The 17124-nt window shown below is 38.4% G+C and overlaps 1 protein-coding gene across 2 annotated transcripts in view; it reads right to left on the bottom strand.

Moving 5' to 3' along the window:
- olfm2a (olfactomedin 2a) overlaps window positions 1–17124 on the bottom strand; it is a 52619-nt gene that overhangs the window by 19782 nt on the left and 15713 nt on the right. The window contains exons 1-2 of one of the 2 annotated variants that reach the window (XM_028455271.1): window positions 4144–4288; window positions 3769–4043 (exon numbers count right to left, since the gene is read on the bottom strand). The exons of the other annotated variant lie outside the window; for it this stretch is intronic. Of the exons in view, the coding sequence (XP_028311072.1) occupies window positions 3769–3912 (144 nt within the window). The 5' untranslated portion in view covers window positions 3913–4043; window positions 4144–4288. Of the gene's footprint in view, window positions 1–3768; window positions 4044–4143; window positions 4289–17124 lie in introns of those variants that run through there. 2 annotated transcript variants of the gene reach the window in all.

The raw sequence follows: 17124 nt of genomic DNA, 5'->3' as shown, positions 1-17124 counted from the left end.
TATCATGTTCAGCCTCGAAGGGTGATTTATTTAGTTCACATGTTTAATCTTTCAAAAGTAAGCCTGAAAAGTATTTGAAAGAATTAGACGAATGGGGACACTTAACACTAAGATGTGTTCAAAGAGGACATGCATGAAGCTTCAAGCTTTTTTTTTTTTTTGGCTTTGCTATGTTGTGGCCATCGGTGACAAACACTTTGCAAGTTGGCATCTCATCTGCCTTCGAGACAGCTCTACCATGTCTGGTGCTGAACCACAGAGGGCAAGACAAGACGGTGTCATAGTTATTAATTTCAAGATGTATAAACTGTAACGACACCACTGTGTTTCATCATTGTACATAAGAATCACAGAAATATGAAGACGCCAACATGATTTTGTAAAAGCTTAATTTCCTGGTTCAGAGATTAATACTTTGAACTCAGGTTATTACATAATCAGGTAATATATCAACACGGATATTACACTGAGCAGGCACAGAGGCAGACCTGTAGGATCCACAAATAAAAATAATCTGTCCTGAGAGAAGATGGATAAACAATGAAAACCAAAGCAAAGAACTCCAATTACACTACTGGAATCTATTTATTTATTTTTTTTAATCCATGCTATTAATGAATCATGCTCTCTTATCATGCTGCACAGATAATGTGATAAAGTGAACTGTCCCCTTCCTAACTTAATGCACTGCAGAGTCGCAAAGTAGATTTAGATGTCGTTTCTGACAAAAACCTTACCTCTAAACAATGTTTTTAAGTAATGTAACTCATTCTATTTTGAGAAAGACACACACCCACTCCTATAATACTCAGTGCTCACTGTGTGAAACCACTACTTAAGAAGTCAGAAGCAATAACACTGGCAGGCACAAACGCCTCTGTAAATATTGATATTAAGTTAAAATCTCTAGTATTTATTTTGGACGCATGCTGCCTATCTGCTGCAGTTCAATGTTGGAGCGCGGCTAAAAGGGAATTGGTCCACTCTGTAATCTGATAGGATACCTCAGTGCTTTCTTAAGTGAGTGAGTTTGCCTTTACTGCATAGAAAGAAGAGACTGTACTGTGAAGTCCTTTGATTGTAGAAAATATTTTTTGTATTTGTTCAACTTTATTTAAGGCCAGATTAAGAACACAGTTCTGATTTTCAACTGTGAAAGAATGTATTTTGCAACATACAAATAATTCATTGGTCAGTCATTACCAAGTTAAATATGGAAAGATGATGTATGGACTGAATTTTTGAAAGCTTTTACATTAAAGCTGATATTCGGAGTTTCTGAGAGGATGTCACGATGTCCCGCCCTCAACCGCTTCACTTCCTCCCCCTGCCTCTGCCAATCTACCAGAAGCCACACCTCTACTTTTCTGCACGCGCATCGCGGAACAAAACAAGGTCGCATCAGGTCGCATTGATATAAATCTATGGGTCAAGTAAGAGCCAAAATCATATTTACCTGTTTGCTGTTGTGACGTGCGGCCTTGTTTCCTTGCACAGTTCCACATTCACTTTGATTGACAGTCTCAAAAACAGGAAGTCAAAGCCTATTGGCTGGGCGCACTCGGCAATCATTTCCATTTGTATAGGGGTCTATAGGACTTATATACGTTAATGTATATGAATGACCACCGGCAGTAGACCATAGTAAAAGACTAGTTAGGTGTTCTTTCACATTTCAAATGAATCATACATAAACATTTCTCAGAATCCCCAATGTAGGAGATGTAAAAGTACTTTTTGACAACATTTCTTATATAAAGAGCAAAATTAAAATTGCATCATGTTGCCAATCCTTGTTCAAACTATTTTTACAAACAACTTCCCTGTGGTTTCAGGGCTTCTGCCATTCATCAACAAACATGAGTTTGCACTATCCAGATGTGCACAAGCATCCAGGCAGTAACATCACAGAAAGAGTCTCATAAAATCACTCAGCTGTGCACGTAAATCAGCTGGTCAGAAGACGGGCACAGGAAACAAGTGAAGCTGACTTTGAAAAGGGCTCCAGGCTCTGGGAATATGGAGCAGGAATATGCATGGATGCCAGGGTGAGGAACAGCCGTGCGATAGCTGCTGGCATGCTAGCTGCAGCGTCACACGTACAACGCTAAACTGTCTTTGACTAGAGCTCTAAACTATATGTGTAAATGTATATCTACAGTACTACTTCTATCATTACAGGCTAGTTTCTCATTAGGAGAGATCATACTTCAAGGGCCAGGTTTGAATCAGATCTTAATTACTGCCTTTCTTTACAGCTTATTACAATATTCAACCTTCAAAGTGGAGACGTTTCCCATCTCGTAAGACTGTAATGACTCCATCAAACTGGTTTATCAGTTGGGATGAATCTTTGATGAAATATACTAACATTAAAGCATTTTTTCTGTATTAAATGAGAACGTATAATTACAGTATTTTAATCCTAAAAGGCTTTTGAAGTGCAAATGCTTTTCCTTTCAGTCATGACTCTTGATTAAATGAGCTCTCTATGAAGAAACAGACGAGTCACTTTCCCTCTTGACTATGTGCAGAAAACAAATCAATTTTTAGGGTACAACAAATAAGGATAAAGCTATAAAAACTTTGTTTAAAAAAAAAAAAAACATAAATAAAAACTGTCAATTTGAATTATAGACCATGTAAAAGTCTTTTTTTTAAGTGATTTTGATGCATGGAGGAAGTATTTGTGCATTTGTTTAACATTCTTTAACCATCAAAATTATTCTAACATGACAATTTTCCACACCATAATGGAGAAGCTCTCATACACGATTCATTATAAACTCAGCTTCAAACAGATGTCGTCCCCCCCACTTCCCCCTTCCCTTGAGACAACAAACCTATATATAGCCACAGTATATATCTTAACACATACATATTTTCGTGTTTAAAATCGTGCATGAACGCGTGCGAGCACACGTCTCCAGATGGCCATTGAGCTCTTGGGACATGTGATTTTCTTCTGCCATTACAACAGATTGGACCATTTGCTTTATGGGTAAAATGCCACAAAACACAAAGAGAATGGAGTTCAAATAATCATAAAATGCCTTTTGTGTCACAGAAAATCAATGTAAAATTAATTTTTGTGTCTGTTACACCTGATAATGATAGCACACCCAACAGAGAGCCTTTCTGTATGTTTGTAGTAGAAATAAATGTGGATCCAACATTAGTTATAAACTTAACGTCCTGATATTTTGTGTGAAGCTTTTAGTTTTAAAAGTATTCTGAGATAACAGGAGAAAAAAAACAGAAGGAGAGGACTTTTAGTTTCCCGTCTAAACTCTGAATCTGACCCTCCTACCCTGGAGGAGACTGACGGATGAAATCATCCTAAACATCACTCAAATAACTTTTCTCCACCTCCTGTCAGCCTCACAAAAACATTTGATTTACTACAGACGCCTTCCTGTAATCGCTCACAATCACAGACCTATAGTTCACCCCAGTTATACCTAATGTGGCTCTCACACTAACATCACTATAGTTCCTGCTTGTTATATAAAAATTGTCTCGCGTGCACATCTACCTTTATCATCCCACTTTATAATGTAAGAAAGTGGTGGAGACTAACTCTCAGAGTCCCAACGCTGTTAGAACAATGAAACACCTTCCCTTTCATTGCTATAACTCAACATAAAAGCACACACTCTTTCACAGACTCCAACACATTCTTAATTCTTCCTCTCATAAATTCATTAAAACATGCTCAAACATAAACACACATGCACATTTGTAAAAGGCAGAGAAAGTCTTACGCACACTGACAATCCTCTCCGAGGTTCCCCCCCTGGCGACTGTGGTCCCGTTGAGTCCCACCAGAGAGGGAAGAGTCTGAGACATCCAGTTGGTGACCATGGCCATTGTGCTGAGCACTGCCCCAATCTTTAGCATGGGAACAGTCATACTTGCTACCAGTGGGGCCCGGTTCAAGTGGCCCTGGAGCCAGCCCTACCCAGCCCTGCTGCAGACAGTCTGAGAGGGTAAGCAGCCACTCAGCTTCTGCTTGAGCCGGAGCAACAGCAGAGCTGCCAGATCTAGTAAAGATAGATACCAGACTCACACTGTGTTGACCAAATCTGAGGGATGGTTAGAGGAGAAGTGCCCACACCCGAAAGCATCACACTGGATACTTACCTCTCTCAGTGTGACTGCCTCAGCCTCTCCTCTCTCTCTCTCCCTCTATCCAAGTCGCTCACTTCCTTACTCTTCCGTTTTATCGCTCTCCCTCTCTCAATCCGTCTTTTCGTCTAGAAGCAGAGCTTCATTGGCTGCTTCTCTGTCTAATCCCCTCCCAAGCAGCTTCTGCTCAGCTCTTCTATTACACCCATTCTTTAGTTTCTGTTGCTCTCGCTTTCTCTAGCTTGTACTCATCTGTCAGTACATGCATTATTCAAGGCAGCTGGATCTAAGAGTGGATGTAGAGAATGAATGAATTAATGTATAAAAATATTTTAAAAAATCATACACAATTTGGAAAAGGATCGAAAAAGGAACAGGGTGAAATATACAGTGTATAAAGAGTAGGCTTTACACCGATCTGAACGGCTATATCGGATCAGCCGATATTTTGCATTTTATGCAATTAATGTGATCGGCTGTAATGTCTTAATTCGCCGATCCGATCAATGACATCATTGTCGTGATGAAACTTTCTGTAGATGCTCCCATTGCATTGTTTTATCGTCTCATTTACACCAAAGAGTTGTTTGCTTTACGTGACACGGATTTATTTCACTCGCGTTTATGCGCAAAGGTAAAAACCTAGGAACAAACGGCAAAAATGTCTCTCGGTTGGAGCGGAGCGGCTGAGCGCCGGACTTCTTCCCCAGTCTACCGGCTCTGAAAGCGGGGACAGCGTCTGCTGTTGGTGTGTGTGAGTGAGTGTTTGTATGTGTGTGCGTGTTTGTTTTGAGCATGTTAAAAGAGCGGAGCAATGCGCTTCCGTTTTCTTTCGCTTTCATTCCGGAGACCTGTCTGTTTCAGGGCGGTGGTAGACACAGAAGCGTGCATGTGTGTGTGTGTGCGCCACCTCCGCTGTGCACATGTGAATACAGATTATCAGCAACAGCAGGTTTTGCGATGCTGCAGTCAGGAACTATGCGTTTATTCCTAATGTTAATGCTGATGGAGGCTTCCCGTAGTTTCAGTGTGGTCTGCTTCCACAGCTTCATCTCCAACTCTCTTGTAGTTGAAGCTATCCTCAGCTTCAGGGTTAACTTCCTTGCTTTACAGCAGTCACTGAGTATGACATGGGACTCCCGTTTAATTCAACGGCTGCAACGTTTATTTTGCCAGTCACTCAAAAACAGCATTATAATCGATCTGCTGCAGTCTCACACCCTTTCTCACGCCGCACACTGGTCGAGCATTCATTCGCAGTTAAAGGGCCACACACCCTGACAACAAATGTTATGTTCAGGTCCTGCATAGAAATTCTTTAACTCTTCCACTCCCTCACAGTCACAAGGCTGCGTTTAAGTCCCGAAAAACGGTTCCGTTTGATTTTCCGTGAATCTGTATCACATAATACCAAAGGAATTTGGTCGGTACCTTAAAAAACAGGATGAATAAATATTATCGGATTGGTGATCGTTTTTTTAAACTCATTGATTGGTGATCAGCCAAAAATCCTGATTGTGTAAAGCCTAATAAAGAATGTATAAAGTATAGTGTATAAAGTGTAAAGAGATGATAAAGTTTCTTTTTCACTCAGGACTTTATGACAAATGAGCCCAAGTACCCAGGGGCTACACGTGGAGACTGCCCTGCAGTGTCATCACTCTGTCAGTACTGCATTAGATGACTCTGAATGAAGAGAAAAGAGGAGATAAATGACAGGGTTTGACCAGAAGCTCAGAGGTGGACATGTTGTTTTATAGGTTCATCTGTGTAAAAATGCTTCAACCTGCACATTTGTTCTTCTGATTCATGATTCCAAGTCATTCGTATATAATTGTAAGAAGAATGCATTGACATAAATGTAATATCACAGATTAAATCATAACAGTAGTTATGGTTATTAGTTATTTTCTCAGGGGACAGCAAATCTAAAAGCCAGGTAAAAGTGGGACAAAGCTGTGCTCAGTTTTGGATCAATAATAGTGAAGCTGAGTAAAAATGGCAGGATGTCTTGAACGTCCCATAGGGACAACTTTGTAAGCTGGAAACTGATGAGCAGCCACTGGCAATGTCAATGCAAAAACCTGAGAGCCCCCCCATGGGCCAAAGTTCTTTCTTTCTGCTCTGCTGACTGACTCGTTTTGCCAAGGATAGGCTCCACATCACCTGCCAGTCGTAACAGGTGAGCGATAGGTTGTGGTGTTTGTGAGGAGTACTGTGAAGATAGACAGCTTTCTGTGCTTCATCCAAAACATGTCATTTCTCTTCACTTCTCCTGCAGCTCCCCTGTCAGCCAGGTCTCATGTCTGGAACAAGATGGCCCCCATGTGGTCACTAGTGGAAATGCTCAATAGCCTTTCCTAATGTGAATGCGATGCACCTGCCTTTGGCTGTTGTGAGCGTGACTGGACGAGGTGACAGGTATAGCTGTCCCTGCAGGTGACTGCAGAAAGAGATTAAAATGTGAATGTGACAGCCTAAAGGTCTCAGTGAGGAGAGAGAAATATATTACACATGGTGGACAAGACACATTTAGATTCCTTAGTTTATAGTTATATCTATACAGGGATGGGAAACAGTTAACACAAAACTGTGTTGGTCAACATTCAACATTCATATCAGTGTTTAGAATACATTTAAATAATAATAATAATAATATATTTTCAGTTTGGGGGTTAAGGGTCTGGCTCAGTGAACCCATTTATTGTGTGGCTGGCCTAAGAACGCTTCCAAATACCCCGTTAAGAGCTAGACAAAGTGGCTTTGGAAGTCTGGGCCTTCCTGCTAAGGATGCTGCCCTCTCGACCTGACTATGGATAAGTGAGAAAATCGATCAATATTTTATTTATAAAGCCCTTTTAGTAAAAAAGATGCAGCTCAAAGTGCTTTTTAAAGTAAAAAAAAAAAAAAAAACATCCACCCCATACAAACCCCACCACACAAAGGTTAAGATAAAGACAATGACATATAATACATTTTTATTTATAAGTGTTTTTCAAAAAAGCCGTATGGCACATGGTCGGGTACGATAAATGGATGGATGAAATTGAACATGGACCCTACAGTCCTCCAGCAACTTTTACTGACCACTAATCCACCACTCCTCCAAAATAAAAGCCAATCTGAGCAATAATAGAGAAAAGAACAAAGGATTTGTGTGTTTTTGGAGGCATTTTTGAGTAAATTGTCATAATTTGGTGTATTTTTACAGTCATTGTATATTCTGTTGTGGGTGTTTTTTTTATGTTTAGGTATATTTGTTGTCCTTTTTGTATTTTTTTTTTAGTCATTTTGTGTTTTCTTTGGGGGCTGCAAAAAATTAGACTGAGGGCCGCATATGGCCCCCAGGCCACCAGTTGCCCATGTCTGCTTTATACAATGGCTCGCATAAAGTAAATAATAATCACTTTTGTTAATAGGTTATCTGTAATAGAGGCATGAAGAATGTGCATGGAAAATATTATAAAGTCCTTGTGAAATGATGTGCTTCAAATATATTTGTTTTCATTACGTGTGTGTATTTGATGTATGAATGAGAATAGCCATACACCAAAAAAAATAAATTCCTATCATTAATGCAGTACTATCTAGCTCCACATGATGGCAGTAAAGCATCACACACACTTTTACAAGGGTTCTGAACATTATTTAAAAATGGGCTCGATCAGAATGTTGAAATGCAGATTTCATTGATGATTGAGAATATTCTAGACATGGCCTGATTTGCAAGTCAAATTCACCTGTATAGCACATTTTGTACACAAGGAAACCCAATGTGTACCTGCTTTTAATTTTGAATTATATTTTTTCCCACATAACTCTAATTGTATGTTACAACTCGTATAGTAGAAGACTGTGGCTAATTTGGATCATTAGTGAAAAAAAAAATAAAAAAATGTACAAAAATCTTTCTTTCGACGAGTTGTTCTTTGATTCTATTTGAAGTATCCTATTGATCATCTATTCTTCAAGAGATATTTTTCTCCTATTGTGCAATGCTGGCTTTTTTTAAGCCTTTAGAATTCCATTCACAAAGCACAGGTCAGACTTCATCTACATTACTGCAGATTGAAATAATAAGACAGATGAGAAATATCGTCATACCTTAAAAAATTGGCAGGTCAAGCTTTCATTATATTAGTGAAAGAGGAGGGCAGCTATTAAACAAGAATTATTAAATTCCTTTCTGATGATTTCCACACTTTAATTCCTCACAATTTGCACTATAAAAATTGGTCAGCCTCATTTCCCTGATAACTTTGCTGAGTGATTATCTGCAATCTGCTGCTGTACTCGTGTATTCACCTTCATTTGAGCTCTTCTTACGCTGCCTGTTTCTCTGTGTGCGACTCGTTTATCACTTCTTTTTCCTTTACATTGTTGCTACAGTTTCTGTCTAAATGTACTCACTTGATCAACAATCTCATCCACCCTGTCACAATCATTAAGACCTCTAATCCATTCTGTGGCTTGACGGTGGAACAGCCACACCGAACATGGTACAACATACTACGCACGTTATTTCACTTCTTCATAATAAGAATAAATGCACTCTACTCAGCCTCTGGGTTTGTCCCATAAAGGGCATTTCTAATAAGTTGAAATGTTAAAAATGCCCACCAACTGCAGAAATGGCAGCATTCTTGCACACCCAGGGATGGCAGTTAAGCGCTGCAAAGCCTCAGGGCCACAGGGACAGTCTCATTGGGAATTAAAGCACCAGGCACAAACACATGGGCAGCTACAGAGTCAAAAGAAATACAGATTACACTTCAGACCTCTTTCATCACGATACAGGGGTTTTAGAAAGGGGAGTGTGAAACAACCAGGAGATGCTGGAGTCATGTGGCTCTGAGGATCATGGGTATTTTTCTCAGTCATAACTCATTAGTTTGCTGATAAGCATTGAGGCACACAGCCTCAAAACAGATCAAGATCAAAATAATCCCAAACAAGGTGTAAAAAAATGGACCACAACTCATACCTCGATATTTTTTCCCCATATAGCGATATACGATATTAATCTCGATAATTTTATCTAAAATGAAATCTGACCAGAAAGACAATTCTTGCTGAAATTTGATGATACAGGAACATTTAATAACAAACGGCTGCACAATACTCGCCACTTTTAGGGGTGTCCCGATCTGATATTGATATCGGATATCGGTCCGATACCAGCCAGAAAACGAATATCAGATTTTATCAAACTGCATTTAAAATCTCCGATATAAGCCCTCCGATAAGTTTTTGTTGTTTTTGTCCCCGCCCTCAGTTGTTCCTACCATATACTGATAGTAAAAAATAACTGAAGTGAACTTGAATTGTTGACTATTGTTCTCTGTTTGAGTAACTTGATCAAGCCTTTTCTAACATTCCACACTACAAAATAAGTGTATGATTCATGCTGATATCGTATCGATATCGGTATCGTGTTGGAAGTGAAAAAGTTGTATGGGACATCCCTAGCCACTTTAGTGAGTTCTGTAGTGTGGCTTGTTTATCCAGGGGTCTACAACCTTTACTCTCAAATGAGCCATTTTGCCTCATCTCATTAAAGTCCTTCCTGAGTCAGAAAAAAAAACTTTTTAATGAAGACAACTAGTGATCGACCGATTCATTGGCCGATTTTTGCGTGTTTTACGTCGGCTGATGCAAGCTGCTGTGTTCACCGATCCATTTAACATACACAGCGACTGCCACAGGCTGTTGCTGGAGACAGAGGCTGCAGAGCCCCTCCTCCCACTAGCAGAGCGTGAAGGAAGCTCTTCAACCCCAACGGCAAGTTTTAAACTTTCAAAGCATCTTTTAACTGTTCAACTTAGCTGACGTTGTTCCGCGGTTCCGTGTTGTTGTAGCAGTTTTATTTAACGAGCAGCTGGCTGAAGTGTTTGTGTGTGTGTCTTTCTCCCTCCCTCTCTGCTTCTCAACATTACAGCAATATGCTAGCGCTAAGCTGAGAAGGAACATTTATTCCTGTTAATGTTGATGCAATTTAGAACAGAAACTTGAACAGTTTGTTGCTTAATGCGCATCTGATATTACATTATGTTCTGGGGTTGTGTTGGAATGGACTATTATTCATGGTTTCTTTTTGTCGGTCATCGGCTAAGGCTGATGGAAAAAAAAAAACTCGGTATCGGCATCGGCCCTAAAAAAAAATCCATATCGGTTGATCTCTAAAGACAACATAGTGTATACAATTCTATACAGTTAAAATTAAAACGGATAATGTTATGTAAAAAATGTTTTTGTTAGATAATGTATCTAAGAAGAACTTGAGAATTTGATAACCCATAATATCAGTCAACATGTACTAATTGCTAATTTCTTGCCACATATCATGCATGCATATTTAGCCGGCATGTTGGCAGTTAAATGTACCAATCCCCACACATTTAAAATGTATATTTAGTTCCAGAATAGTCTTTTAGTTGATTTAGTTATCTTACCAGGGATTTAAAACTTAAGGTTAACCACAGGTGAAGGGAAAGTTAATGACCTGTAGATGTTTCAGGAGGTGAAGTAGGAAGGTGGCAGTCATTGCACAATGTCATTTATTTTTAGGTTGACAAATCATTATATCTTGATTTTATTTGGTGTCAAAATCGTTAATCAATAATACACTGTAAGAAAATAATAATTTATTTCATTATTTTTGAAAGCTATAGGGAGCCATTGCAAAAGAGTCAAAGAGCCACATGAGGCTCCAGAACCGCAGGTTGCAGACCCCTGGTTTAGGGGAAGGTCTGTGATAGGATGCACTCAGCAATCCATCAAACTGTGCTTTTGATGCTGTTCTGAGAAGTAGTGAAAGCAGTGACTAAAAAACAAGTCGTTTCAAAACAAAATAAGCTATAAAATATATATATCGACATAGGAGATATTGTATTATTTTATATCCCAAAAATGGAAAAATAAATATATCTTGGCTCTGGATATATTGCCCAGCTATACCAGCAGACACTGAGATAGATTCTCAGCAAGGAGTGTTTAACCATGGCTCTTTGATTACAGGTACTCGTCCAGGATGTTAGATTTCACAGTGTGAGCACAGAAGCACCATGCACACAGATCGACCCGTGCCTGCATGCATGAAGCACAAAGAGGAGAACCTTTTCGATGAAAATGCTCAATAATCAAGCCGAGAGCCATCAGCGCATATAAAGTCAGACGTTTAGCGCGGCCAAACCTCACAGGTGATTGACTGGGGATGAAACATGACATGATCTATGAGGCTGCATGAGGATCACACGTGATCAGCGTTGTTAACTATTTATGCTAACCCTATATATCAGTGTAGGCTATAGAATCCTAATGAGAAGATACCACTTCTAGTAGTTTTTTGTCTCTGAAGGTGACACATGTATAAAAAAAAAAATGCACCAAACAGCTGTTATTGTTTGCAGGAGTACAATCTTTATAAAACATTAATGATCATTTAGTTGTGAGATGTTTGCACAGATTTGCTCGAGCGTTAAAAATGTCTTCTGAAAGAGATTTTATTTGACTATGTAGATTTCTTTACGCTTACATTTGTTTGTGCGCGTGTAAGTGCTTTTCGGAATTTGTGTCCAGCTGCCTGAACAACGCGCTCTCTCTCCACTGAGCTGTGAAATGTCTACAGTCCTCACTAATGGTTGGTGCCACAGTGCAGTGTGAGGGACCTGGTGGAGCTGTGCCATGCATGTAACAGTATACTGCCACTGCAGAAAAGAAGGGGGGAAATGGAAACAAAGCAGCACTGGTGCCTGAGGGTCTGCCTTTATGAGTCTAACTGCAGTAATGTCTGTTTCGCTGGATCAGGTGTAGAAAAAGTAAATCAATATTAAAAGTGTGAATGGCTGGCTGTGGTAATTATAGCACACAGACCATCCTCTGCCCTTCCATGTAGGGATTGTACATCCCTCCAATGAAGCCTCAATGAAGAGAATACATTCATAATACATCAGAAGAGGAGAGTGATCATACAACATTTACTTAAAGAAACTTCAAAGCTCTGTTTCACTCTTTCTTTCCTGTTTGGTGGTAAAACAATACTCTATATCACATAAACTCAAGGCCTGGGGGGCAAGAGAAAAGTAAAAAGTGACAGAAAAAACATGAATTGTAGTGCAAATTATCCAACTAATTCAGTTAAAAATATATCAGTAGAATTTCCCAATATTTGCAAATTGTTGAAATTCTCAAGTTATCCAAAATCCTGTAATTTTTACTTATATTATTTTAAAATATTTTTCCAAATGAAATAAAATAATAAAAATTTGGTCCCAATATCGGACCCGCCGGAGCGAGATGAAAATGAAGATGATGAACCTAAAACGAGCACACAGCGCTAACATATGAAGACGGTGCAACTGCTAATGCTAACAAAACAATGACAGGGACGTCTTATCATCACACTTTTTAGCGTTATTTACAGCTTACCGAAGTGCTCTGTTCGTCGTCTCCAAAGATAGAAGGAATTGAACCCTCAATCAGACAAAGTCTTTCGGCAAATCCTTCTTTATACTGGCGGAGGTTGCAGAAGCAGTCATCCTTGAAGTGCTTCGCACACACAAAAATGACCTTACCCACAGATGTGGGTACGTTTCTGTGAAAAATAAAACTCAACCAGGCACTTTGAAAAGGTTCTGATGCTGGGAGACGTTGTAATGAAGCGTGTGGGTTACTACATCCAACAACCGAACATTTTGACTTATCCTCTCGTAACTTCGGCATCCTTGAGCTTGGACTACAAAATAAAAGCGAGAAATAAAAATGGCGGATTGCTCTAAGTGTTGGGTCTGGTGTCGATGTCCTAATTTAGCAGTTCAGCTGCAAATACTGTGACTTTATTGTTCAAATAACGTAATAGAGAATAGAAAAGAGAAAAATATGACCAAAACAGAATATTAAGATATCAACGGAGCACCTGAAGAGGCTAATTTGAACTTTTCTGTACTTCTAAACACTCTAAATATACAACAAAATGCATTTAAGGGCTAAAAAAGTGAATTTAGCATGATATGTCCCCTTTAAGTGAAATTAAGTTTAAGGTCACTTGTTGCTTGGATATTGTTGATGCCATACATACCTTACACCAGGGCTGCACAATTAATCAAAATTCGATTACAATTTCGATTATTACACCCAAAGATTACAAAATAAAAATAATTGAGAAAAAGCCAAAGCTAGCCTGCAGGCTAACACGAGGAAAGTTGTTGCTAGTGGTCTTTAAACATGGCAGGAGAAACGCAGCAAAAACACTTGGTAAACAAGTGGCAAGTTAAATTCTCTTCTATGGGAACATTTTGGGTTTGATGATGAAGACGAAGAGCAAAGACACATCAAGTGTTTTGTTTTGTGCAAAAGTGAACGTACTTGATTTTAGTGTTTGAAAGATTTTATTTATGTTTAACTTCTTGGTTGACAAATAATCATTTGACTAATTGTGATTTCAATTATGACTAAAATAATCGTGATTATTATTTTTTCTATAATTGAGCAGCCCTACTTTACACATCATTTATATGTGGAAATGCAAATTAGGGCACTTTAATGTTGAAATAATAACCTGGTATTCTATTCTATTGACCTAAAACTATTTGTACCCTGAACTAGGGCTGGGCAGTATATCAAGATTTAATTATTAATATTTCTATTTTGTATTAAAACACTTGTTTTGAAAGTCGCTGCTTTCGCTACTTTGATGGATTTCTGAGTGCGTCCTAACCCAGACCATCACCTGAAAAAAACCACACTACAGAACTCACTCACATGTGCTGTCCCTTAGAGGAGAAAAAGACAAAAGTGGCACATACTGTGCAGCTGTTTGTTAAAAAAATGTGCCTGTGTGAGCCTGAATTGTCTTTCTGGTAAGACTTTATTTGTATTAAAAATAGTGAGATTTATATCGTGTATTGTGAGATATGAGTTTTGGTCCATATCAAATTGAAGACATCCCGGCTCTATATGAAGCTTGTGGATTAAATGAATAAATAGATCGACTTCTTGTGATTTCATTAAAGATGGCAGCTCAACCTGTTTGTTTTCTAAAGACATGAAAAGATGAGAGCAGGCAAAGCTAAAATATTACGCTGAAGATCCTTGAATCTATTTCTATCATACAAGTCCACTTTTTTTCTTCCATGGAGCAATTGATTGCTTCTGATTGCTTCCTTGATTACAATCTCAATGGTCCACTATTTGTAGAGTATTTGCAATGATAAACTCTATAGGGTTGGAACCCTAATAGCTCAATCACACTGTAGCAGGGCACCACATTTTGCTTCAGGCTTCCTAAGGAAAGTCTTGATCAAGGCAATAAGCAAGAGCATCATGCAGCAATCAGCTGTCATGCATTGTGCAGCACAGCATGACTCTGTGTTCGGCTTCTTCTCATGCCAGCAGCATCGCCTGATGTGTCTCAATCCTCATTCCCTCCTTTCTTGGAGGTAAATAAACCTATTTACTTTTCCTCCCTACATAAACTCTCACTGTAGCAGTTAAACATACAGTTGGTAACAGACGTGCACTGAGACACATCATCATTTTCTATCTCTGATTAAAGACCTGATTACAATCCTGGTCTTTTAAGGATCGCAGAGCAGGGAAGCCTTATACTCTCTGTGACCTTTCATCCCACCTGCGAATCGAACATTTTTTTTTTTTCCTGCTGCTTGAGGGTGACGGGAGAGGGGATGAGAGAGCAGTAATTACGGTACTAACATCAAATTGGAAGTCTTCTTCCTATTGGAAAGGTAGCTGAGGCTTAAAGGAAGCCTGCTAATGGAGCATGTTCTGATTCTGTTACTCTTTAAAACATCCTAAGTTGCAGATCTGGCTTTTTTCCAAACACCCTCAATAATTGACTTTGTACATCCAGATGGTAACATGTCTTCCAGGGAATCTCATTTTCTCTTCCAACAGCATTACTGTTATACAGCACAACTGATAAAATCATCTAATTGACTTGCTGAAAGTCACCAGCCGGATTCTCGCCGAGGGTTGTGGAGGGGTTCCTTTTGTAAAACCCCACGGCACTGCTGGACTTGAGTGCTCTTCCATTACTTTATTAATATCCTTTCACAGGGCTTTGTTTCATTAGTGATGTATTCATCTATATTTCCAGACCAGCTGAGAACTCCTCTTGGATTCTCTGCATTCACTGCTTGGTTAGAATGCAAGAAAAAAAATCAATGGAGAAAGGGCTTCACATTTTCTCATTTAATCTTTGTCCAACTTATTGTTAACAAAACTCCATCAGTATCAAAGTGGGGCTATTAATATGATTACCTAATCACTGTGGTACACATTGCAGGGGGTACGTGGCAAAATTAAGAATTTATTTCCAAAATAATAAAACATATTCTCAGTCATGTCATAAGTCCATCAATATAATGGTACGCGTGCGCAATGACTTGTTTTTAAAGTTTAAATGCCTGTTTGAAGGGGACATATTCAAAAAAGCTCCTTTTGTGGTAAATGTCATAAAACATATATATAACATAGGCAGGTTAATTATTTGTTTTGTATTTATTTATTTATATCACTTATTTTTTATTTATTCTTATTTTTTTCTAATTTCAACTTTATTATTTTTCTTTAAGAACAATATAATCATAATATATTAGTATTAATAATGCAAACATTTACTATAATATTATTTCTTATATTTATCATTTTTATTGCCTTGAAGGCAACATCATTTCATGTTTAATTTGAGTTAAATAAAAAGATAATGCCTGAATATTAATTGTTCAATTTAAGAAGATGAAATAAAATTTTGACTTAACTTGCTGATATTCAGTTGTGTTATGTTCACGTATGAGTGAGGGGGTACACAAGTCAAGAAAGGTTGGGAACCACTGAGTTACAGAACACATAAGCATGATTTTTTTTTTTTTTTTTTTTACCAGTTTTCTGCAACTTTTGCTGCACTGAAGCTAAAAATATCTATTAATATAGTTTGGTTAACTGACAGCTAACACCAGCAGCCAAAAAATCCCAATGCTCTTTGCTTGATGTGGTCTGCAGCAAACAATGATTAGAGCCCATCAGCAGTTTGTTGTACAAAAGCAATGCAGGGAAACGTTGAAGCCAGCCTGCAGTGCTGCATCCTCGCTCTTTGTCAGAGCTCACACTGAAGCCTCCATTTGTATCCTCTGTCTTCAGGTCATTAATGCTCACAGAAGCTGTAACATTTAATTAGGGTGACATTATTAGTACAACACAGCTTCAGCATGCTGCAGAAGGAAATCCCAAAACAGCCCCGAACTGGATATCACATTTATAGCCACACAGAGTTACAGACAAAATGGAAGAATAAACGTATGGATAAATGAATTAGGTTGTCACTGTGCACTTTAATGATGTTTTTGTTATGTGTTATAGGATTTTCTGTAAATTAATAGTCTCGTTTGAGCCTGAATTCTGTTGCTAACACACTGACATCTGAAGACACAATAAAGATGCGTCTGCATTGTCGTAATGTTAAGTCATGAATCCTTTCAGTGATTACACAAACAAACAGCAAGGAAAATATCAATTAAATGAATAAAATGGACACCCAGAGAAGAAATTGGAGCTTTGCAACAATAGTCTGAAGTCATATGATGTTTAGCTACTGGGAAGTAAGACGTAGTGTTCTTATTGGTTGGACAGCAGCTGTTTACAGCAGTGATTCCTAAACGTTTTAGATCCTCACAGGAGAGCATCTATGTCAAGGTTCCCCTCATAATAGCTACATCAATTAAACAAAGTTCACTACCATTTGTAGCTTTAAATGCAACAAGAATCTATTTATTGTGATGTTTCTACTTCAATATTTAAGATATTTGTAGTACAAATCAACTTAAAGAGTACCTAGTCTTGTGAAAATGTGTATAATGTGTTAGCAATAAACAAAATATGTGCACATTTACTAAAAAACAAAAAAAACAAACTTTATGCACAATTTTATTATCATTAAAACATTTATCGCACGTCACAGTGATACAGCAGTGTGTCATGTTT

This window comes from Gouania willdenowi, chromosome 8 (genome assembly GCF_900634775.1).
Source record: "Gouania willdenowi chromosome 8, fGouWil2.1, whole genome shotgun sequence".
In the NCBI taxonomy this organism is placed as follows: Eukaryota; Metazoa; Chordata; class Actinopteri; order Blenniiformes; family Gobiesocidae; genus Gouania; species Gouania willdenowi.
This window is presented reverse-complemented; position numbering and strand designations above follow the sequence as displayed.